Raw genomic sequence first — 24,121 nt, 5'->3', positions numbered from 1 at the left:
GAGATAGTGAGAAAGGGCCTGAGGGAAGAAGACAGGCAGGGCCAATTTTCTGAGGAATCGGCAAGGCAGGAACCAGATGTCTGGAATCAAAGGTCTCTGGAGATGAGGCATGGTAAAAGCTTGAGGAATGGCCTAGAGCCAGACTTTTGGGGGCATGGTTCTTCACAGGCTGACCTATGGAGAAAAAAGAATAAGTGCCTTATATCTGTGGACAGCTCTAGTGGGCATTGGGTTGTACGAGGCGTTCCCAAACTTGCCCACTGACATGTACATGATAGATGATACCAAGTGCATGACACATTCCCTGGTGCACTGCCTGTAAAGCCATCCTTCTTTGCCCCACCCCCACCTCCAAGCATTTCAAAATGCAATTAAGGGAGAATGATGTTGTTAAGCCAGTAACCTTGAAATCACTTTCATTTCTTCTTAAAGGATCAGTCATGAATTTCAGCCCTTTACCATCATTCATAATAAGTGTTAACACAGCTCACAGTGTCCCTCATGTGTGTTGCAATATGACATTTAAGAACCATAGGTCCAGCCCATTGTCAACCAGGGCATCATTCCATCTGAGTACCGGTGAAAATCCTTCACTGAGTGGATCAGGGTAAGGCCCCAACTGTTAACCAGGTGGAAGAGGGAGGGAATAACCATTTATAGAGCACTTATGCCTCAGACACTGAGCTACACATTAGATTCATTTTCTCAATTAAATCTCTTGACACACCTGAAAGGGAAGAATCATTATTCACATTGTTTAAGTGAGAGAGGCCATTGGTACTGGGAAAATATATTTCACTGAGGATGTTTGAAGACTTGGAAGTTTTAAGTAGGTGTTTCCGCTATCTGAAATGCTCACTTTGAGCAATGGGGTATCTCAATGTCCTTTTTAAGGGGACAGAATGGTTCATTTTCCAGTTCCGGGGAAAGGCCTCTGTGGCCCCTCTTCCATTAATTCTAAGACAGCATCTTTATTTTCCAGCTTGCCCTGCAGGGATGTTCAAGGCCAGCCAGGAAGCTGAGGTCTGCTCTCACTGCCCTTCCAACAGCCGATCCCCTTCAGAGGCATCTCCCATCTGCACCTGCCGGACTGGCTACTACCGAGCGGATTTTGACCCCCCAGAAGTGGCATGCACTAGTAAGTGTATAGTAGGGGCTCTGGGCTGGGGAGTTTGATTGTCTGATAGTGCAAGTGGTGGGCCTGGGGCAGGGAAGACTTAAGACACCATTCTCCAATTGCAAGGTACAAAGCAGAAATGCTGGCTGTGGTGCTGAAATGAACAGCTCCTTGCTGGGCAAGCAGGGCCCCTCTATCAGTATTGGTCAAGATTATGTTCTTTCTTTGTCCTCTCCTCCCAGATGAGAGGGCCTTCCTCCTACCCAAGCAAGACAATTTCTGTCCACCAGATGGTTAAAAATGTCAAATGGAGAGTTCTTTGAGTGCAAAATCAAGGTGCACCAAGATGCTGGAATAATTCCTGGTAACTCTCCCAGTCACCTCCTCCAAGATCACTTGGTCTTCACAGCTGAGAATATCCTCTCTTTTCACTAGGCTCCCTGTATCTCTGTGACCAGGCTCCCCTCAGAACTCTCATGATTTTACTAATTGTCTAGTAAAATTTTTCTTTTTTTCTAATGTAGATTTTTATAAAACAACATTTGTTATAGTTTCTGATTATAAAGTTAATGCATGTTGACTGGAGAGAATTTGAGCAGAAATGAGTAAATATGAAAACAAATGCAACCATATTATCTATATCCAGAGGTAACCACTGATAACTTATTGTGGCAATGGATGTAGATTCTACTGAACATTCAATGGAGAAGTAGAAAAGAGAACTGAACACTTTTAAACAAAAATTCCTATTTGGCAGTAGCCATTGATCCCAACCATTGCTTCCCACTTTGTCAGCCAGCTGCTGATTTTCCCCTGTTTCAGCTTTTTTCTCATAAGGCCTCTAAACTGTTCCCCACCCAGCCAGGCTCAAGAAGCCTTCCTCTGCCTCTCAGTATTTCCCTTTTTAAACTTTATACTGGAGCATTGGCTCAGTGTACAAGAACCCACCTGGCAGTGCAGGAGATGCCGGTTTGATCCCTGGGTTGGAAAGATCCCCTGGAGAAGGAAATGGCGATTCACTCCAGTATTCTTGCCTGGGAAATCCCATGGTCAGAGGAGCCTGGTGGGCTACAAAGAGTTGGACTTGACTTAGCAAGCAAGCACACGCACGCGTGGTTGCTTTACAATGTTGTGTGAGTTTCTACTGTACCGCAGAGTGTCCAGTCATCCTTCACTTGTCTTTTTGGTTACCCAGTGAAGGTCCTTGTGTGCCAGGTGCCTATATGGTACATCCATGCCTCTGCCAAACGACAGGACCAGAGTCTAGCATGAATCCCTGAGGCAGAAATTCTAGGGGCTGGGGCCTGTGCATCAGCCCCACCATTCTCCCACTCTCTGCTGTAGAGGGAAGGGCAGTCATCCTGCCAAAACGGAAGGGGGGCAACTCTTCTCCCTTGGGGGGAGGGCTGGAGGAGAGGAGAATTTCCCCACCATGTTCTCCCTCATAATTCAGCATTATGTGGAGATCAGAAGCACCTTTATCCTTGCACAGCACTTTCAAGAACTTGCTCCTCCACTCCTAAGTGTGGCAGCCCTAAAATAGGGATACTTTTCCCTTTCAGTATTCTTGTTGCATTCAGAAGTCAGTGCTCCAGGTTAACCTCTAATTATGCTGGAACTTTCTTCTGTGTTGGGTAATGTTGCCCAGATTGCTCCGAGTAAGGACCTTTCCTTCACCTCCTCTGACCAAATTCCTTCCACCTACCCCAGTATAGAAAGACATGGAGGAAATATTTCATACATATTTGCAGTTCTGATGGGAAGAAAAAAATGACTGAACTCCAGGTAGAATTTCTTAATTCTGGCCTTGCAGTATATATAACCTTTGCTGGATAAAGCAGAAGAATGAAAGTGTCTTCTAGATCAAACTTCTGAGGTCAATCAATGCTTATAGATTGGAACTGAGAAAAAGCTCATCCTTTTGTAAATTGATTTTTCCGCAGATCTCTCTGGGTTGATATGAACAGAAATGATTCCATTTCTGCTGCCTGTAGTCCCAGTCTTCCTTTTGTGGTACCCCTGTACTGATTTCTGAGGTTCTTCTGTGTGTCCCTGTGAACCCGACAAGCATTGTTTCATGCACTTCTTTAGAAGCCACTTAGGCTCAATCTCTGCTTCCTGGATATCCAGACTAAGGACCAGTCTCCATGATTGCCAAAATCCAGGTTCTCACAGCCTGCATCCTGAAAACATTCCCCTCCACTCTTACAGACCCTCTCTTACTGGCCAGCCTCCCTCTGCGGATAAACTCATGAAAATAAAAGTCTGGGACCCCAGCTTCCAACTCCAGCATACACACCCTATAAATCCATCCAGGCCCTGAAGAAGGCCCCCTAGAAAGAAGGTAGAACAGTGACAGATGTGGAGCTCATTGCTTTGTAGCACCTCTCCTTTTACCTCTCACATGACATCTCCCTTTTCTCTCCTGTCACCTTACCTGATGTGCTTGAGCCAACAGGGTTGATTCCTGGTATAAACAGGAGATTCCCAGAGCCTTCACTCTGCACACTGTAGACCTTCACTCCCCACTGCTCACCCATGTCCTGAGTCCAGCTCATTAAACTCAGACCTCCCAAGCTTTTCTCTCTTGCACTGGCAGCTAGCTCTAAGTTAGGCACACCTTTCCCGCCCCTATGTCCCACCACAATCTCCACATGTTACCCAGAGTGGGGAGGTGAATGCAGGACTTGTCAAGATGTCAGGGTGTGGAGGAATGTCACCACACCCTGTACACAGCCCTGAGCTCTTTCAACCTCCACAAGCAGAACTCTAGGGTCTGGCCAGAAATTGCCAAATCAGAGTCCCAGTTGCCTGTAGAGGTCTGGCCAAGAGCAGCTCAAGGACGCATTGTCCAGCTCCAGGCTCTGGTTGGCAGGGTCCAGCAGTGGGTAAGAGGACCCAGAGGCCGGGCTGGCTGGCAGCACAGTGCTAGGCAAAACAAGTGTAAATAAACCTATTATTTTATTGAGCCTCATTATATATTTGATTTATTGTGTGCCAGGGAAGTACTGTATGAAAAAGTCAATTTGTTGGCTTTTATACTCTCATTAGGGTTTCCTTTTAAAGCATTCTAATTGGAGGTGCCATCTGTTCTCTTAAAAAGGCATAGCACATCACCAATGTAAATAATTTTTCAGATACAAGGAGCATATCTGGAGCTGTGGAGGCCTGGCACAGCCCTGCCCCATGGCCTTAGGTCTCAGCTGGTTCTGCAGGTGGAGCAAGGCAGCCAGCATGGGCCCGGCCAGCTGATAGAGGGTTGGTGGCAGGGCGGGTGGGGGGGGGGGGGATTGGTGGGCAGGGCCCAGGTGCTTGTTCATTTCGCAAGCATACCTCTGTCCAGGCAAACAAAGGATGGTGATGGCCCGATGAGGTGCTTGGAGGACCCAGGCAAAGGGGAGCTCTGTCCTAAAATATATAGGGTGGTGGGTGCCTACAGTGTTCAGGTTTGGGATGTGATGGGGGAAAGGGACACAGTGTGGGAAGCCTCCAAGGGCCTAGGCCTCAGGCATGCCTGTTGCCACTGTCTTTTAATGAGGTGGTATCTATAGTCATTCACTGACAATACTGGACATTTTACAAAAAAGTTTATGATTTAAAATGTACTCTTTTACAAGGCTAAAAATACCTGTAGTTTGCTAAAAAATTGATGTTTTTATGACTCTTGCTAATCTCGTGAAACAAGCACCTCATATATAGTCATTGTATTTTTTATAGTGTTCAAAGTGTTAATTTATTTTAAATTAATCTAAACATTTAAAAGGCTAAACATTTAAAATGCATGACAACTTTCATAGCCCTGTGTGGGCATTTCTTTATTTTCTTTTTAATCTCTGGGGAGAACCTAGGATCTCCTTGACCGATGAAATGCCCTGGGAGCCCTAAGCCCAAGCACAGTGTCCAGCCCTATGCTTGACAAAGTTCATGGATTCAGCAGGGACTTGGATGCACCCCAAGGCTGTGTCAAAGGGCTGGGGTGGGCTTTTAGTGAAGTCAGAGAAGAGGGGCATAGGGAGCTGTGTGAATGAGTCTGTGATGATGTTGCTGCTGCTGATCTCGGACACCCAGCTCCCTTCTTCCTTCTTCTCCATCCTCCTTGAGTCTCTGCCAGTCCTGACATTCTAGATCTGCTGCATTATATCCGGCCAACTGCCCTCTTGTCCTGCCATGGCCCTATGTGCTCATTTTCAGGAAGAAGCCTTGTTCTCAGCAGGGTTTGGAGGGAAGGAAGGGAGGACTGAGAAGACTGATGTAAGAGTTTAGGGTGCAACGCTGCAGCATGTCAGGGCTGCTCTCAGAGACAGGACAACCTAAGCCATGGATGGAATCAGGTGAGAGCTGAGGGATGGCTAGAGGCAGGTCACAGATCACAAGTGACATCACCCCCACCCCAACCCCTGCTAACAGAACCCCTTGAAAGAAGCTAGGCTATATGGGGTGCTCAGTGGGGACCACCTTTAACGAGGAGGAATTATCAGTAGGCTACTTAGAGAAGTGGGCAGGAGGAGAGATCAAAGGGAATGTCCAGCCCCACCATCCAGGAAGGGTTGCAAAGGCTCTAGGCTGGGGAGCTGAGATTCTGAATATCAAGGTTACTGACTTCAGCTGAGGAACTTTCTCACCTTTCTCCTCCCGCTTTCTCCTCCTGAGGCCCCCTGGGGAGTCTTGGCACCCCAAACTGCCCCCAATCTCCTTGAATAGGTCCTGGGAATGCTGATTGAATCATCGATTTGCATGTAGCATTGGGAAGGTGGGCTTGGCACTTCACAGACAGAAGTTTGAATCTTGTCTCTGTTTCTTACTGTTTCTGTGAATTGAACTAATTTCTTACCTTTCTTACATTCTGTTGTTTTCTTCTCATGACCTCATAATAATGCATGCTTCTCTGGGTTGTTATGCGGATTAAACAAAATCATATTATGGAGTCTTTGGCTCAGTGCCTGGTTCATAGTAAACTCTCAATCAGTGTTAGAACTTGCTTTGGTTACATCCCTGGAAAGTGTGAAGATTGCAGCAGATATGGAAGCTTCCAGTGTGATTGGAGATCTAAAAATAAAAGTGATGTCCTCAGGGGGAGAACAGGTTTGATGCCAGCCCCGAGTGTCACAGCAGAATCTATCGTACAGCTCAGATCACAGTCACCATTCACCTTGGCCTGGAGCTCTTGATGAAAACAAATGAGAAGGTGATGGCCACTGGAAGCAGACAGGCCATGGGAGGAGGGGGCTGCAGACAGAGTGTCTGAGGACTCCAGGTGCAGCTGGCCTTCAGAGCTGAGAGACGCTGAGAAACGGGGCGGGAGCCATGGCCAAGGAGCTGAGCTCTCAGTTCTCAGGGAGCAGGGACTCCATGACTCCTCAGGGCCAGACTCACTTCTTTTGCAGGAGGGTCCCATGGCCCTGGAAGTGTGATGGGTGGGCCAGCAGGAGAGAGTTGGGAGCCAGGAATGCATGAGGAATTGTGCAGCACTGTGAGCTCCGAAATGCATGTCTTCAGTTTTAAGTAATTTCTATTTATGGGGGAAGAAATGGAAAGGAGGAATTTATGAAGCAGGTGAAAATAGATAATTATGTCTTATAAAATTGCTGTCTGTGAAAAACTATGTGAAAGGATTGGTGTAAAAATAATTGCCTTGTTACATTTCTGACCACAAAAACCCTTTTTCTCCATCACCCACATGGGAAAAACTTTGATGGATCACAGAGACAAGCTAGTACTTGTCTTGTTTCTTTATTTCTTCTTCAAATGCACTCGGTTCCCTCTGCCGTTTTGATCATAGAGGTGGAGTGTTAGAAAGGGCTCCAGAAATTATCATCCTATACCGCTGTCCCCTCTCATGGGAGACATGTTGGCGGCCAGTCCCTGTGATCCCCCAGTGACCACCTCGGACTTCCCTCCTGACTCAGAGAGGCTGAGCAGCAAGGCAGGCACGTTGGGTGTGGATCCTAAGGTGTGTAGCCTAGGACATGTGACATCTTCCATGAACTGGGGCTTCTTATTGGCCAAATTGGGCATGATGGAACTCAGATTAGGAGGTTGTGGGAATTAATGACAGGATGTCTTGGAAGCCCCCAGAATGAAAGCTCATGACTGTCTGCCTCCAGTGCCGTGACCTCACACACATTGAGAACTACCCTTTGGTAGCTCTGAGGAGGATGTTGGAGATGGCCAGGTGGTGATGGAGATTTGCTGTTCCTCTTGCTCTTGAATCTGCCTCCCACAGCAAAGGAAAAGAATACACTCTTCCTTCTCTCATCTCTGCCTACTCCCATTTCTCTCTTTAAGCTCATGTTTCATCCTTTGTTGGCAGCTGTTAACCTCTTTCATCCCAACTGTCCCAGGGCAGCAGAGTGGTCCCTATGATAGAGGGAACATAGTCCTTGGATGGACTGCCCAGGAATGTGGCATTGCCCAAACTTGGTCTTTCCAGGCAGGATAAAGAAGAGGGGAGCAGGACTCAGGGGATGGGAGGGGCCTTGAGATGACAGAGAAAGAAGGAACTCCTCTGCAGACAGGTCTGATAGTCTTCATGCCACTGTGAAAAGTCTGTAAGGACATCAGATCATAACCTTCTTCCACCAATCCTGGGTCCTGCTGGCTTATGCTTGACAAGATGGCCAGTAATGGTTTCCTTTATAGCAGTGGTTTTTAGATGCAGTACTTGGACAAGCAGCCTCAGTGTCACCAGGGAACTTGTTAGAAATACAAATTCTCAGCCCCTCTCTAGACCTCCTGAATGAAGTACTCTGGGGAGGGGGAGTGGGGAGAAGAGGAGGCAGAGATCTGAGTTTTAACAAGCCCTCCAGGTGATTCTGAAGCTCACTAAAATTTGAGAACATCGCTTTAGAATTAGTCATGTTTCTCTGTCCTCCGCTTTATGACTCCTGGGGAAAAAGGCCATTGAGTGAATTCCTGCCGAGTGGAATCAAAGCGCCTGCTCCTCCCCATCAATGTCTTGTGTAGCAGACTGGAAAGACGGGGGGTTGGGAGGGTATGAATACATACCCGCGGAAGAAGAGAAGAGGAGGGGGTGTGATGTGAGTGTGTGTCAGTGTTGAGTGTTTCAGGGGAGGATGTCACTAGTTCTCAGAACCACTCCCACCTGCTCTGGCGCAGTTTCCATGACATTCTCTGTCTTGGGTGGTGGGAGCAGTGATGGAGGAGAGAGAGTAGAGATGAGTGAGCACTGCCTGGCTGGAGCAGGCTCAGGGAGGGTGGAGGGGGAAACTGAAGCAGAAGGAAAGTGACTGGTGACTGGTGGGGCCCAGTCCCCTGAGCTCAGATGGAGGATCAGGTGAGCAGAGTGATGGAGTGATGGGTCTCACCCCTCAGATGGTCCTTCTCACCACCTAGCGAGAAGGTCCAGAGGTAGCCTCTGAGTGCCATCATTTCAGGGAGGATCCCTTTAGTCCAATAGAGCAGGAAGCTTCCCCCAGGGTGACACACTCCACAGGGCACAGGAATCCAGTGTTATAAACTGGGGACTGCTTGCTCACATGCCGACACATTGGGGATGATTTTAAATACTTCCCCAAAGCCAACCTTTTCAAAGCCACGTTCCTCTTCATCTAGGAGTTGCAACCTATTGAAAGAGGGCTACTTTACTCAAGGTTAGTTTTACTCATTCATTACTGATCAGGGCTTTAGGAAAAGTTCCACCATGTACCCCTTTTTATAGGTAAAGGAGCTACTTGACTTTACCCTGGTATGTGATCCACACTTGTGCATAAAAACATCATTTGTGCTTTTGAAGTGGAGGTAATGTGTGTTTTCCTTGAGGTGAAATTCCAACAAGGGTCATGGAGGAACAAGTGTCATGGGGCAAGCTGTTTCTCTGAGCACCTGGATTCGGATAGTATATACACCTGGATGTAGAATTGAGGTCATGTGACGGGGAGCTGAAAGCTATTTATAGCTGTCACTGCTGTTTCAAGAAGGGTCAGCATTGCCTGTGTACTTGGGCTTTCACACTTCTATAGTCTACAATTTATTTTCACAGTTGTTGGACCCAAGTGAATATAACCCTTAGGAGGCATCATGTAGCTCTAAGGTTTAAGCTAATAGCTGGGCATAAGCGCTGACATTTCTGTTTCAGCTTTTCATCTTAAGAACATTTCATCTTATGGGCATTTGGAGTCACAGATTATTAACACCTGGAGTGGCCTTCTAGGTCCTGCCTCTCAAACTCCTCCCCAGTGTCAGCCTCTCGTCTCTCCAACAACCCTGAGAATTAGTCGTTTCATTTTTAGCTTTCTGAATATTTGTGATGACAAACAGCTGATTTTTTTCTTTTTCTGCAGGGTGGCTGTACTCCATTGCTAGGCAGCCATCACCTATCACTGTAAGAGAGAGCTTCTGCACCTTGGGTCAGGCTCTGCCTTCCTTCACTCCTCACCACTGGTCCATCACTGAGGAGCAGTGTCCTGCGGGTGGAACCTTTGGTTCCATTGCTTATGAACAACTTTCTCATCCTTCCTCAATCACCTACTGTAGGCTAAACATCATCTGCTCCCGAATGTGCATGATTTCCTGAGCCTCAGTGTCCTGGCTGCCTATTCTGAATCTCTCACATTTATCAATCCAACTCTTAAAATATGGCAGCCAGAAACATATGACCCTCATATGAAACATATGACCTTCATCCTCAAGCAGGGTCCAAAGAAATTTGGTGGCTCTTCTGAGACTGGGATCCTGTTGATTGTTCACTTTGGTGCAGCCTCTCACACCATGGGCTCCAATCAGACTTCTTTACTTCTAAACATTAAAAGTTTTTGTTTGTCTTTTCAGGAGATACTGCCCATTTGGGTCTTTTCTTTCCTGCACTTATCCTTGTAACTTCAGACCTTTTGGCCTCATGGGTTTGGGCACCGGGCTCTTTCAAGTGTACCCCATTTTGAAAACTGATTTCAACTGACAAGTATTAGCGTAACGGGTTGAGAGTGTGGGCTTTGCGGTCTGTGCTCTAGGGCTGAGCTCAAGCACCGCTCTGACACTTTCCAGCTGTGTGATGTGGGGCAAGTGACACAGCTCTCTGTCTCCATTTTCTCATTCATAAACTGGGTGTAGTGTTAGCATCTGCCTCACTGTGTTGTCAAGGGTATAAATGGAGTAATATTTAGAACACTATTTAGAACAGTGTTTGGCATACAGGATGCAGTCAATGAAAGTAAGCTATTTTGTTTTACTACTATTATTGGAGTTGTGCACTCTACTTTTGTGCTATTTTCAAAGCAGCTTGAATCCAAGCACTGGAATTATCATTTAGCTAACATTTCTTCCTTTGGTACACAAGTATCTGTGTACTTTTTTCAGTTACTGTCCTTGAAATCTAGATATATTGTCTATATTCTTTTTCTCTAAAGGCTCATAAACTTTTAGACAAAGAAATGATGTCATTTGGCCTGACTTATACTTAGAGGCCCATGCTGATTTTTGTCACGGTTTCCTTGAGGCTCACAAAGCACTGATTTAACTATGAAGTTTCAGAAGTAGGAGGGGATTGAGGTAAAATTTATTCATTTAATCTACTCTCTTCTCTATTTTGAAAATCAGAACAAAGTTGTCTAAGGCATGGCTGTGGGAGTCACTGTGGTCCTGAATGCTCCTTGCTGGCCTTCAGGCAATGGCTTTGATGTCTAATTTGCAGGCTTTGGTCCCAGGCAGGTCTGGGATGGAAGCTGGAATTGGATGGCAGCTATGGCTCAGGGTTCTTAAATCTTCCCTGCTCTAATTCTCCTCCTCAAAAGAGGAGACAGTCAGAGGCACGTGGCTGTACATCGTCTCTCTTCTGCCAGCATCTTACTTCATCCCCAGGAAAGAAGGTGCATGCTCTGAATATTCTATTCAGATCTGTTCAGGTGTAGGGATTTCTCTGTCCACTGGACTGGAAGCTGTTGACATACTGATCTGATTTTTTAAATCTTCTCTGTGGGCTTACATGGTAGGTGCCCAACATAGCCAAGTGGTAAGAGCCCTGCTGTTGGGATCAGGCAGACCAGACTTCACTCTCGACTCTACCCCTCTGTTGCTATGGTTACTTAACCTCTCTGAAACTCCATTTCTTTTCCATAAAATGAGGATATTGTTTATCATTGTTTCGAGTTGTTATGATGTATATACCTAACTCAGCATCAGACGTATGGTAAGGTCTCAAAAACTTGTCTTTGTTTTGGTTGTTATGAATAAGGTTTGAGTCATATCTGAATTGCATATTCCAAAATCAGAACAGAAAATGTGGGGTGGGGGGTGGGTGGGGGTGGGGAATGGGCATTTTAGAGCAGTTGCTTCTGGAGAGTCATCCTAGGTTGGCTGGAATCTTATACCATCATCCCCATCTCGACCCCATCATGATGTGATCACAAATCCAGGTATTGCTGGTGCAGACCACCTTGGTCCCCAGCTCCTCACAGGTGATCCCCAGCTGTGACTAGGGTCCTGGTTCCCCTACCCCCCCTTCTTCCATCCTTGTAACCCAGAATCAGATCCTGATCCAATTCTGACACCAGAGGCCAAGCCCAAGTCCCCTAGGGGGTTAGGTCTGGGACTCACTCCTGGACCTTCAGCCAGTTGCCTCTTTGCAATAAGCTTTCAGTTTCACTGCTGCCAATCAGTCCTGGTACCCATATGAGCCTACTGCACCTCTGTTACTGATCATTAAGCTTCCCTGGGGGCTGGACTCAGAACTCACCCTCAACCCCATTACATTGGGTAGGGTTCCTGGCTCCAGCTCTGCCCTTCTAGCTGCCATATCAGAAACCTGGCACTAGCCGACCCTTTCTCAAATCATGACAGTGATCTTCTACATCCCCTGGCTGGTGAATACATGTGAAAGCCCCAAAGCAGTTAGAGACCCACCGATGTCACTGATGGCTTTGCTTGGGTGTGACAAAGACCAGGGGCTCTTTGACTCTCATAGAAGGAAGCCACTCTCAATTAGTATAAGGGTATATTCTGAACACTGTCCAAGTAAGCAAAGCTACCTGTGTAATTAGTGAAGTACACTGACTGAAATTGTACAAAGAGGTATTCCTGCCAGGAAGGTTTCTGAATTGTATGGGAAATTGGGTGAAGTAAAAAGAAATGAGTCTTGTAGTCAGTATGGGCTTGTCCATACTCTTGGAATTATGTGTGGCATAGGACCAGGACACTAGCATTTTGTAGTGATTTATTTTGAAACTCTGTGTTGGTCTTCTGAGAAAATTTCCATGCAATTGGCTGTAAAGTACACATTTGGAGCCAGAGGGTTGAGAACTCTTATGATAGGGGGTTGGCTGTGGGCTTAAAGTCTGGACTCCCCCGTGGGTAAATGGTCATGGATGACTTTGCACAGAGAAAGCAGGCTCCAGTCTTAAGTCAATTGTGCGACCACCTCTGCCCAGCACAACCAAGGTGCTCTGACTCTGAGACTGCATTGAGAAGAATGAATGGTCTCAGGGGTTTATGGGTAGAGGGCCAAATGCCACTTGGACACAAAGGTCCCTCTGTCCTCCCTTCCCATTCTGTAGAGAGAAGGTTGGGGCAATGGTGGTCATGATGTGTTGCTTCCCCCTAGCTCCTCATGGCTATGGGCTTAGACTTGCAAGAAGATGTCCAAGGTGGTTTTTGAGCAGATCCTCTGGGTTATCACTAAGCTCTGCTCACCTTGCAAGTAGCAGTAAAGGATGCTCAACATTGCTGAGTGGAAAGAGGCCAGCATGGCACCTGTGTAGTGAGATTGGGATGTAGCTTGGTACAGGCTGGCTCTGCTGCATCAGACATGCCTAGAAGGTGGGTGGTTGGGGGAGGGGAGCAGTGGGGGGCCCTGCCAGTGCTCAGTAAGGAAAGTTAGAAAGCCGCTCTATTCCCCCCCAAAAGGGTGCTATCTGCTGGCCAGCACAGAGGAACTTGCACATGAGGTGAGAAGTCACTCTTACTGTGAGCAAAGGCTAGGCTTTGTGGTCATGCCAGTGAAAGGGCTGCAGGCAGCTCTGTTGAGGTCAGCCACACCCATGCCTGCATCCCAAGCATGGCAAAGACTGTGCAGCACCATGGCCTACGGCTAAGGCCCTTTCTGAGTGGACCCCAAGTACCATGTGCCTGGTACCCCTGGCCACAACCAACTGGATCAAGAGCATAAGCAAGTAACAGTGAGTCTAACATGATAGCTGGTGCTGATTAAGCCCCTGACGTGGATTTTCTCAGTTACCCTCACAGAATATAAAGTGGTACTACTGTTATTCCTAATGTATAGATGAGAGAACTGAGGTCCAGCATGCCTAGTGCCCTAGCTCATACATTTGGTCGTGAGTGGCAGGGCCCAATTTCTGCCCAGACCTGACCAGGTAGGACTCCTTGGCCTCAGTGCTAGGCTTCAATCCTTAGGAAGGAGTTCCATTGCCTCGGAGATGGCCTGACATCAAACTAATGCTGCTACCCACTTGAGACAGTGAAGGATTATGTGTCAATGGTCAAGGGTCATTTTGTGAGCTCTATGGAAGTGGCTTGGAAATGACCTTCGGCAAGACTGGGGAACAGAGGGGAATTGGCGGGTCAGGGAAGCGGAAGATGATGGAGGAGGGGACAGTGGGGGAGAGGGGAGAGGGTGGAGGCACAGCCACCTCTGCTGTGTTATATAGTCCCCCATAGGTGGTCAACACAGCATTTCACTAATATAGATAAAAATGAAAATGCTCAGACATACCTTGAGGGCACACAAGCCTATATTTGTGGAGGAAATTAACCTAGAAATAGAATTGCTGGGTTGCTGGGCACATGTACTCAGAAAGCCAATCAAAGTGCTGTCCCGGAGGACTAGGCTTGACCAAGTGACACCCCCACCAGTGGGGTACATCTTGCTTCTCCACCCACGGGCTCAGCTGGATGTTATCCAGACTCTGGCTTTTGCCAGTTTGACTGACCTCCTAAAAATTTTGGCTGTATTTCCCTTAGTATAAATTACTATGTCTTTTTCATACATTTATTGACCAATTTATTTTGTCTCCTGGAAATTGACTGTTTTTGCCCTTTTTATGTTTTTAAAAATTGACTTCTAGATGCCTGTTAATTAAATGTGACATCTTGCCCCCCAGCCCTCTTATGTGCATGTGCTCAGTCATGTCCAACGCTTTGTGACCCTATGGACCATAGCCTTCCAGGACCCTCTGTCCCTGGGACTTTCTAAGCAACTGGAGTGGGTTGCCATTTCCTCCTCCATTAGATCTTCCTGACCCCAGGATTGAACCCACATCTCCTGCATTTCCTTCACTGCAGGTGGGTTCTTTACCTCTTGAGCCACTTGGGATTGTTCAGCCCTCTACTTATTTTTAACTCTATTTATGAATACATTTTTGGCATTTTCAAGATTTTTAATTTTTGAGCTTAAACTTGACCTTTTTTTTATTTCTGGTTTGGGGGATTTGAGTCTTGACTTTTTGCCTGGGTTTTGTGTATGTCTTCCCCACTTTAAGATATAAAAACACTCTCATTTTATTTTAGTTCTTTACATGGTGTTTATTTTTAGCTCCTTCCTTCATCTAAAACTTGCTTTGTGTAAGACGTGATATCGGTATTCTTATTTCTTTTATTAAAAATAGCATCCCATCAGCTCCATCTGAATTATCCAAAATGTTAGTGAAATGCCTCTTTGGTTACAGACTAAGTGCCTATCTGTACTCATCTTTATTCCTTAGCATTGATTGTTTAGTCTTTTCTGGCACCAGTTCTAAGCTGTTCTAAAGGTAGTAGCTTTGTCATATATTTCAACAACTGGTAAAAGAAGTCTGTACATATTATTCATTATCAAAATGTCTTGCCAACTCTTAAACATTTTTATCTGCAAGATGACCTTTGAAATCAGCTTGGCACAACTCATTAATCAATCCTATTACATTGGGACTGGGATTGCATTGAATAAATGTGTTACTTTGGAGATGACTGTCATCTTTATGATCTGCATCTCTTCATCCAGGAGCATGTGTTCAAGTCTTCTTTTATATCCTTAAGTAAAGTTTTATAGTTGTCTTCATACAAGCATTACACAAGCCTTGTGAGATTTAATCATATGAATTTTATGGGATTTGTGGCTATTGTGAATAGGTAGTTTTTTTCATTATATTTTTCAAAGAGGTTATGATTACTGTTAGCAAAGGACTTCCTGGTGGTGGGAATAGTGAGCTTCCCATTACCGGAGGAATTAAACAGAAGTTGGCCAACCAGGTAGGGACAGTAGAGGGCATTCACCACCAGGGATACATCCTAACCTCCAGGATTCCTTCCCATGCCAAAAATGAGACATGTCAGAATCAGGACTTGATTTTGGATGATTTGATTTTGGTATACCTCCCTTTCTGGGAGGTATACCTGCCTTTTTCAACTTTTCTTTTTGTTCCCTTGACCTTGAATTATTGTCTTAGGATCCTGGGCCTTTTTGTACACCCAGAAAGAGGCTGGGTGTCTCTTTTAGAACCACATAAGCCGGTGCTGGGAGATTCTTCTGTGTGCATGCTCACTCAGTCATGTCAGATTCTTTGCAACCCCATGGGCTACAGCCCATCAAGCTCCTCTGCCCATGGGGTTCTCCAGGGAAGAGTACTTGAGTGGGTTGCCATTTCCTCACACAGGAGATCTTCCTGATCCAGGGGTTGAACATGTGTCTCCTGTGTCTCCTGCATTGGCAGGTGGATTCTTTACCACCATGCCATCTGGGAAGCCCCAGGGGAATAATAGCAAATCTGAAATTTGTTTTGAAAACTCTTCTTTATCTTCTGTGTTTTCCTAGAGAAAACTAAATGAATAACCCATTACTATGTAACCCATAGTCCCTTCCCAGCTATTGTTTTGATGCCTTTCTGTTATACAGTGTCTAAAAATGATAGAGAATTATGACAACTGGAAAAATTCTGTCACACAGTGAAAGGGATTTTGGTAATTTGTGAAGAACTGTGGAGATGCAAGACTCATTCATGGGTACCACCCTCTCTCTGGGGATGGTGAGGAGAGATGACTGCTAATCATGCAGTAGCCTTGAGACCTCATCCCAGCTACTGCCTCCCTCTCCAGCTCCCCACATGCAGCAGGGGCTTGTCCAGTCTGGCCCAGATGGATATAGTATTTTAAAAACTACCTTGGAAAATCCATGCCCTTCTCCCTTTAGTACCTAGTATTTGAGAGCTCACAGTAGGCTGTGTGCTACAGGGAGTTTGAGGGAGCTGAGGTGGTTTACCTCTAAGGTTTCCATCATGTGTGTGACCCTCATCCTTGACAGGCCTTATCCCAGTGGCTACCAACCATATCTCAAGACCCATAGCATCCATTTCCTTGCTCTAGATTTCTTTCCTGATCTCAGCCTCCATACTTGCACCAGCATGGGGGGAATTACCAAGCTCTGGGCTGAGTCAGGACATGCTAAATCAAATAAGTGGTTTGGGGTGGTTCAGGGTCTGAGTTGGTATCAATTAGAAATGATGTTCCAAAACATGTTGCTCTGTGGGAGGCTCTGCCAAAGTAGGGTCTATCTTTCTGTTGTGCCAAAAACTGGTATATGTCCCAAAGTCTTTTGATTTCAAGAAGACTCTGGCTTAGACTGTCGCCTCTGGTGACAGTAAACACCTTGCAGCATGCCTGGCAGGCTCTGGCCTAGTGTATGGATCTTTCAGGAGGAAGATCTGTGGGGACCATATGGGGATACTGGAGTGAGAGATGCCACGAGTAGGGTCTAGGAGTGTCCAGCCTTCCCTAACCTGGGTAGGAGCCCTGTAGACAAGCTTTGTGGTTCAGTCACTAAATCATGCCACCGCAGTAACTGCAGCATGCCAGGCTTCCCTGTCCTTCACGATCTCCTGTAGTTTGCTCAAACTCATGTCTATTGAGTCAGTGATGACATCCAACCATCTCATTATCTCATTGTCTCATCCTCTGCCTCCATCTTCTCCTCTTGCCCTCAATCTTTCTCAGCATCAGGGTCTTTTCCAGTGAGCCAGCTCTGTGCATCAGGTAGCCAAAGTATTGGAGCTTAAGCTTCAACATCAGTCCTTCCAGTGAATATTCAGGGTTGATTTCCTTTAGAATTGACTGATTTGATCTCCTTTCTATCCAAAGGACTCTCAAGAGTCTTTTCCAGCACAATTTGAAAGCATCAATTCTTCAGTGCTCAGCCTCCTTAATGGTTCAACACTCACATCTGGAATAACTTTAACTACTGGAATAACCATAGCCTTGACTATATGGACCTTTGTCGGCAGAGTGATATCTCTGCTTTTTACACGTTATCTAAACTTGTCATAGCTCTTCTTCCAAGGAGCAAGCGTCTTTTACTTTCATGGCTGCAGTCACCATGCACTGATTTTGGAATCCAAGAAAATGAAGTTTGTCACTGTTTCCCCCATCAATTTGCCATGAAGTGATGGGACTAGATGCCATGATCTTAGTTTTTTGCATGTTTAGTTTTAAACCTGGTAAATCCCATAAAGGAAGTCTGTCTAGGGCCTCAGAAGTCGTAAGCAGGAAGATGTCTTCAGAGGGCCTGCATGTCAAATGTCCCAGACAGTGTCTTCTATTCACTGCACAGGTGTGTACGTGGTAACTGTTTCTCTGCTGGAAGGTGGATGGATGGACAGGGATTTCTGGGTAACTACCAGATAGTCTTTAGTGCGTGTGGAGCACACTAAGATACACTGACAGCCTCAATGTATATTCAGCTGTTTGATTCCCTCATCAGTGAGAAGAGAGCAGGGAGCCTGCATGTCCCCTTGCAGCTCAGTGTGTGGCCATCTCCAGGCTCAGGGGGTGTGTGTCCACCAGCCTTGTCAGTCAGTGGCTTGTGTGGCTGCTGTGCAGGTGCCTGCCTTCGCTGCACACTTTGAGCTCCTCAGGGTAGACACCAGGGAACTTTTCATACCATAATCTTATGTATGGGTCTTAGTGTAACATAGAGTCTCAGGAACATGGATGGATCAGCCAGGAGTGAAAGATTAGGCTCAGACTATGCAAGTGACCTGCCTAAAGTCACAAAGCTGGCACTCAGCCCAATTTTCCAGCACATCTTTCACCATTTCAGAAAGCCCTGAGGCCTCATTTCAGGGCCAGAAAGGAGGTCTTGAAGACCAGGTCTTTAAGATGACATGACTTCTGTCTCTCCTTGATTGAAGTGTCCCCAGGAAATCTGCAGGGGACATTCTATCCAAACTTCCCTCTCTCTGGCCTCACTTGGGGCCACAAATAGAAGATTCAGCCTCCTGTCCCCACAGGCAGTGACACAGATGGTCGTAAGCCCTTCCTGCTGGGATGCACTTCCTTAGGAAGGCAGGGGCCTCAGCTGTCCTCCAAGGGCTTCTGCAGCCCTGGAGAAACCTAGATGCTCAGGCTTCAATTTAGGTCAGGGAGAGGGGACTCTTTTCCCAGAAAGTGAATCCATCCCCTCTCTCCCACACAATTAGCTCCACTGAAGCAAGTGAAACAAGAAATACTTTCTGCAAACATTGGTGTTTGGAGAAATGTGTAACACTGGGTTCTTTAATGCTCCTGAAATCCCTCTCATCAGGGTCCCTCCTTGTTTTGACTAGTCGTTTCTTCTTATTACTAACTGTTATGATTAGGGGAATTGCCTGAGTACAGGCCCAGTGTTTCCAAGACCCTAATGAGCAACACATGCAGACATGCTCAGCCCAGCCCTGGAACCGCGGTTGCTCTGTTTCTACAGGGAAGCTACTAAAATGGTTCAGAAGCAAGAGCTTCCTGCCTTCATGAGAGACTGGCCCCCTGCCCCCAGCACCTGGCTGTATTTGCATCACACCTGCACTTTGCACTCTTAGGTGCCTCCACCCTGGGGGGAAGAGTTGTTAAGGATAAGCTTTGGGAACATCCAGGCTTATACTCAAGTCTTGATTCCAGCACTCACCCACCACATAATTTAGGCAAGTTACTTAATGTCTCTGAGCTACAGTTTCTTTATATGTAAAATGGGGATAATAGTTCCTACCTCATGGGATATTGGGAAAATGAGGCTTCATTAACTTATGTACCAAAATGCCTATGATAGTACTTTGCATGTAGGTTTGTTGTTGAAATGAAATTCACAACTCCATGCAGAACTCTATTAAAATGGAAACCACGGCCATCTCTCTGATCTTTCAGATGATCCTTGTAGAAATCGTCTAGATGAACTACCAAAATTAATCAGTCACTCAGTGGTATGAAACAAACACGTGTAACCAAATCAAAGCCTTGTCCTTCAGATGTCCATGCAGATGGCACAGGTGTCTGTTCACAGGAAGGCATGTCCCTGGGGTCTAGTTTAAATTCATTCAAAGCAATATAAAATTGCCCCTGGGGCAATTAGGAAAAGTAAAACAACACGACAGCTCGAGGTTTCAATGTCCTCTCCTCCTTGCCTCAGGAGAGACAGCCTACATTCTTAGGGGAGTAACCAGTGTACCTGAGCTTGCAAAGAGACAAACTGGACTCAGCTTTCCAGTTCTGTGCCTCAAGCCCCCAGCATGACTGACTCCCTTTTAGGAAAAGCCACTTTAGGACTTGAGATATTACCATCTTCACCTTGAGCAAAACTGTGTTCCAATTGTCTAGTCTGTCACTCGTGAATTATAGCCAACACTTGGTCTGCTTTTTCCAAAGTTCCTAAGCCCCTCTTGGTTTCTTTATTGAATGGAGTGTGCCTCAGCAGTCTGTCCACTTGATGCCACTGCTTTTCTTCAGATTCCTGATAGCTTCCTCTTGGTCCCCTGATATGGCCTCAAATAGTCATATACCCATCCCACCTCCAAAGACAAGACCGTCTAACCCCTGCTATCACAGATTCCTATTATTATGGTGTTATTGGTACCTGAGAGAGATCTTTAGAAACTGCCTACTGCCATCCAGGGAATCCCAGTGAAAGGAGTGAGAGCAAGCCAACTCATGCCCCTCTCCAAGGTGCTGAACCAGCATGGTCCCCTGCATCACAACGCTTTCCTCTAGCATAGTGGTCATTCTTGTCTAGTCTTCCCCAGGAAATCTACATCTAGTGAAGGAATGGTGGAAGAGGAATTGGTGCCTTAGGAGGAAAAGAGAAGTGCAGAGAGAAAGACTGAGAGCTGAACTTAGGCTGAAGAGTGTCAAAGCTACACATGGCAGCCAGAGAGAATACAGAGGGCTTTTTGTTTTGACATTGTTTTCAAATAACAAGTTACCCAAAGAAGGAACCATAACTGAACATGAAGCTGACCTCATGTTTACTTGGTAACTCTACTACCTTTCTGACAAACGTTCCCTTTTTTGGCTTATGTTACACTCCAGCCCATTCTGCTTTCAGCCCTATGTTCTGTACTGAGGACAAAGGCATAACCACCAGCCTGACTTAGTTTCCTGCATATTTTGCTTTGATAGAAGACCTCTTTAGATCTCCACAGCCCCCAATTCCATGTCTGCTTCTTCTCCTTGACTCCTGTTTCTCCATAAAATCTCAAAGACCTTTATTCTTCTCTAGGAAGCCTTCTAATCACTCAGACACAATTTCTTAAAGTAGGTATGTCACAGTGGGCCATGAGTAGAGATGTCCTGATAGTACTATCATTTTCAATAACCCATCTGGTCCTGCTCCTCACATGTCTTCCTGGCCCCTCACAACACACTGTTTTTTTGCCACCCCTGTCTATGATGTTATTTTCTGATCTCCCTTTCTATCCCTTCTTAACCCTCAACTCACATTAAAATATGCAGTTAGTTTTCCAAACCACAATCTTGACTCTTCTTAGCCATGAGAACACTACCTCTGCATCTCAGAGCTTTGAGTATCCCATGTCCTTTCTGGCTCATTCACAGACCCTATTTCAATCCTTTCTCCTAAAAGAATATTGAGTAGAGGACACAGTTTACTCTAGAAGTATAAAAGAGGGATTTCCCTGTCCACAGGAGGAAGGAGAACAAGCAAGACCAGATACTGTGCCGAAGTCAGGCTGCCTTTTGGGAGGCCAGGAAACAGATGTGTAAGTGCACACAGAAATTTTAAGCCCAAAAGACAAAAAGTGTGGAACCATGCTGAAGACACAGCCCCATACCCAAGACTAGGCCTCTGCCTAGGGGGTGCTTATAAGGGTTAGGTGGTCCAGAGGGCATATATTAGAGCAAATAGCTTTCAAGATGCCTCTACCCAAGTACAGCTCCAATCTTGTGGGCAAGATGCCCAGACACCATCTCAAAAAATTCTGTCATGCATTGATCTTACCATTCCTCAAACATCTGTCTGTAACTCTTTGTGTCTGGATCACTTGCTTTGATCCTTAGCTAAATGTGTCCACAATTCCCAGTACTCCATAGGTAAGGGATCTTGTCTCAGTAATAAACAAATGGATTCCCCAACATTATGGGCTGTAACCTCTATATCTTTATGGCTGCCCACACAGGTCTGGGCATCAGGGTCTCTGCTCAAGGAATAAGTGACTGAACTAGAATAGCCTTAGTTTGATGAGAGGGTCAGGATTCCAGATCATCCAATAATGACAATACTAATACTAATAGCAGCTGACATTAACTGAGTTTTTCTGTGTACCAGCCACACAGCTAAACCCTTGGACTTATTATCTCATTACATCTTCAAAACTACCATTTTTCAGATGAGAAAATTAAGGCTCAGAAGTTCACATTCCTAAGCTTTGCCAACAAGAGAATATTTTTTTTAAAATTTTGTTGCTGAAAACATTTAAGAGGTTTGTTGGTTGGTTTCAAAGATCCCTCAGAGTCTCTGAAAACATGCATATATGTTCAAATACATGTTCATTTTTCTCAGGAAAAGCTTTGTTGCTTTCATCAGATTCTTCAAGGGGTCATTCACAAACAAGGGAGGACCTCATCTCTGGCCTTAGGCAGAGGAGTCCAATTCCAGCCTGCACAAGGGGGCTCCCAGGAGTACATCACTTTCCTGTGATTGTCATCTTCACCTGCTCTCCATGGTGAGGGATATGAGGACACAAACCCTGGCAACAGCAATGCGCAGTTAGCTGGACATTGCCTGCTCTGTACTTTGGACCAGCCAGAAATTCACATTTAAATTCTAAAACTAGATGTTGGCTTTTTTAAGATTCCTGATAAAATTGGCTTTTGAGGCTTACCTGTCTTAAGCATATTTCCCCTCTGATTACTCAAGAGTGCTCTTATTTCCAGCTTTATACAAATAAACTCACCTACTCTTTCCCACCCACTCTGTCTCTCAAATCTTTAAAAAAAAAAATTCATCTGGCCCAAAACACATTAAGAAGCAGGAGATTCCATCTCAGTGTGACGACATTAGGGGTAGCTTATGGCTCTAGAAGGATAAATTCTGCCTAACTTTCTGAATTCCCAGTGCCATCCATGCTTCATGTGGGCAGAGCTAAGCTCTCAGGCACATCCTGGAAGACCCTGGAGACCCATCCCCACAGTCCAGAATCCACCGTGTTCCTCCCACCCAGAGAATCACAGCTCAGCAGTTTTCCCATCCTTTAAAAGGACTGAGTTTTCCTAGCCCTTTTAGCAGGAAGCTTTCATCAGTAGTAACCGTGGCAACAGATCAGAGAGGCTTCAAAAAGCCTGTCTGTATGTAATTAAGAAAAACGAGGACGCGGACGAGAGAGCAGGGAGCTTAGACAAGGAGACCCTGGCTCTGAGCCCTGCCAGCGCACTTCCTGAGGGCTTCTGAGGACGGATAAAGCAAATTTTCTTCTCTCTCTGGTTCCCTCTCCACTCCCCCTTTTAAAGGTTTTTTTTTTTTTTTTTTTTTTTTTTGCTGGTCTCAGTTGGCCTCCTTCCTAAGGATGTTGCTGGGGACCTGGTGCTAGACAAATTCTCTCTACAGGGGGAGGACCCCAAACAAGGGGCTACAGCCTAGATGAGTAGGAAGTGGCCCTGACATTTCCTTTAGGAAGATTTATCTGGAGGCCAGCTCTGCTGTGGTCAGACTCTTTGTCCAGACACAGGAGGATCCAAGCTACCTACTTGCAGAAATGCGTCCTTGTCATCAGGACAATGCAGGACTTGGGAACCATCGTTGCTTTAGCTGCCCAGACACTGGGCCTGGCTTGCCTGTCCTGGAAGGGTTCCTCATAGGAAAAGGGTCAGGTGTGAAGCATTGCAGGGAGGCAATCTGAGCCTAGGGGCAGCTTTATTTCCTTCATCTCCTTTATCTCTGTGTCCTTTATCTCTTTATTTCTCTATTCTTTTCTGTCACTCCCCCACCCCCACCAGTGTAAACTCCATGGGAGCAGAAGCTCATCTGCTTTGCTTTATCCTATCTCCCAAGTGCCCACAATAGTGCAGGAGTATTTATTTAAAGAGTGAGTGAGTAAACAAATAAATAATGAATGGGGTTCTAGTAGTTGTTGGTGGCCCAGACCTGGGCCACCTCCATAAGGGTATGCTGTGAACCCAGGCACCATGCTGGCTTCTGAGACCACAAGATAGTGTTCAGGTTCTCCTGGCTGTCTGAGTCTGCTCTCCAGGGAGGGCCATTAAAGTCTGCTCCTGATCTTGGAAGGAAAGGATTCAGATTTGTGTAGCCCTGGACTCAGCAACCATGGCTCCCAGAGACCCCCGTTCATGGCCCACAGATGCATGTGCCCTGGAGCGCAGCCATGGATGAGACGTGCTTGCTTCATATGGAGTCTGTTTTAAATAAACATGAAAAATTCATCATTCACAGAAACCCACTGCTTTTCTTCTTGAATGGGAAGCAAATGAACAGACATGGAAAAAGTATCGACCAGGGTGGGTCTCCTCAGCTCTCAGGGACACAGATGGATCAGGGATGGTTCAGTTTCTCTTCTGCCACTTGTGTTTCACCAAAACTTCTACCACTTGGGCTTCTCTGGTGGCTCAGTCTGTAAAGAATCTGCCTAAAATGCAGGAGACCCGGGTTCAATTCCTGAGTCAGGAAGATCCCCTGGAGAAGGGAAAGGCTACCCACTCCAGCATTCTGGCCTAGAGAATTCAAGGACTGTATAGTCCGTGCCTGATGAACTATGGAATGAGGTTTGTGACATTGTACAGGAGACAGGGAACAAG

The 24,121-nt window shown here is 46.0% G+C and overlaps 1 protein-coding gene across 1 annotated transcript in view; it reads left to right on the top strand.

Moving 5' to 3' along the window:
• Nucleotides 1-24,121, top strand: part of EPHB1 (EPH receptor B1) — a 462,131-nt gene that overhangs the window by 304,626 nt on the left and 133,384 nt on the right. The window contains exon 4 of the mRNA XM_055569620.1: nt 983-1,138. Within this exon, the coding sequence (XP_055425595.1) occupies nt 983-1,138 (156 nt within the window). The remainder of the gene's footprint in view (nt 1-982; nt 1,139-24,121) is intronic.

This window comes from Bubalus kerabau, chromosome 2, assembly GCF_029407905.1.
Source record: "Bubalus kerabau isolate K-KA32 ecotype Philippines breed swamp buffalo chromosome 2, PCC_UOA_SB_1v2, whole genome shotgun sequence".
NCBI classification, from domain to species: domain Eukaryota; kingdom Metazoa; phylum Chordata; class Mammalia; order Artiodactyla; family Bovidae; genus Bubalus; species Bubalus kerabau.
This window is presented reverse-complemented; position numbering and strand designations above follow the sequence as displayed.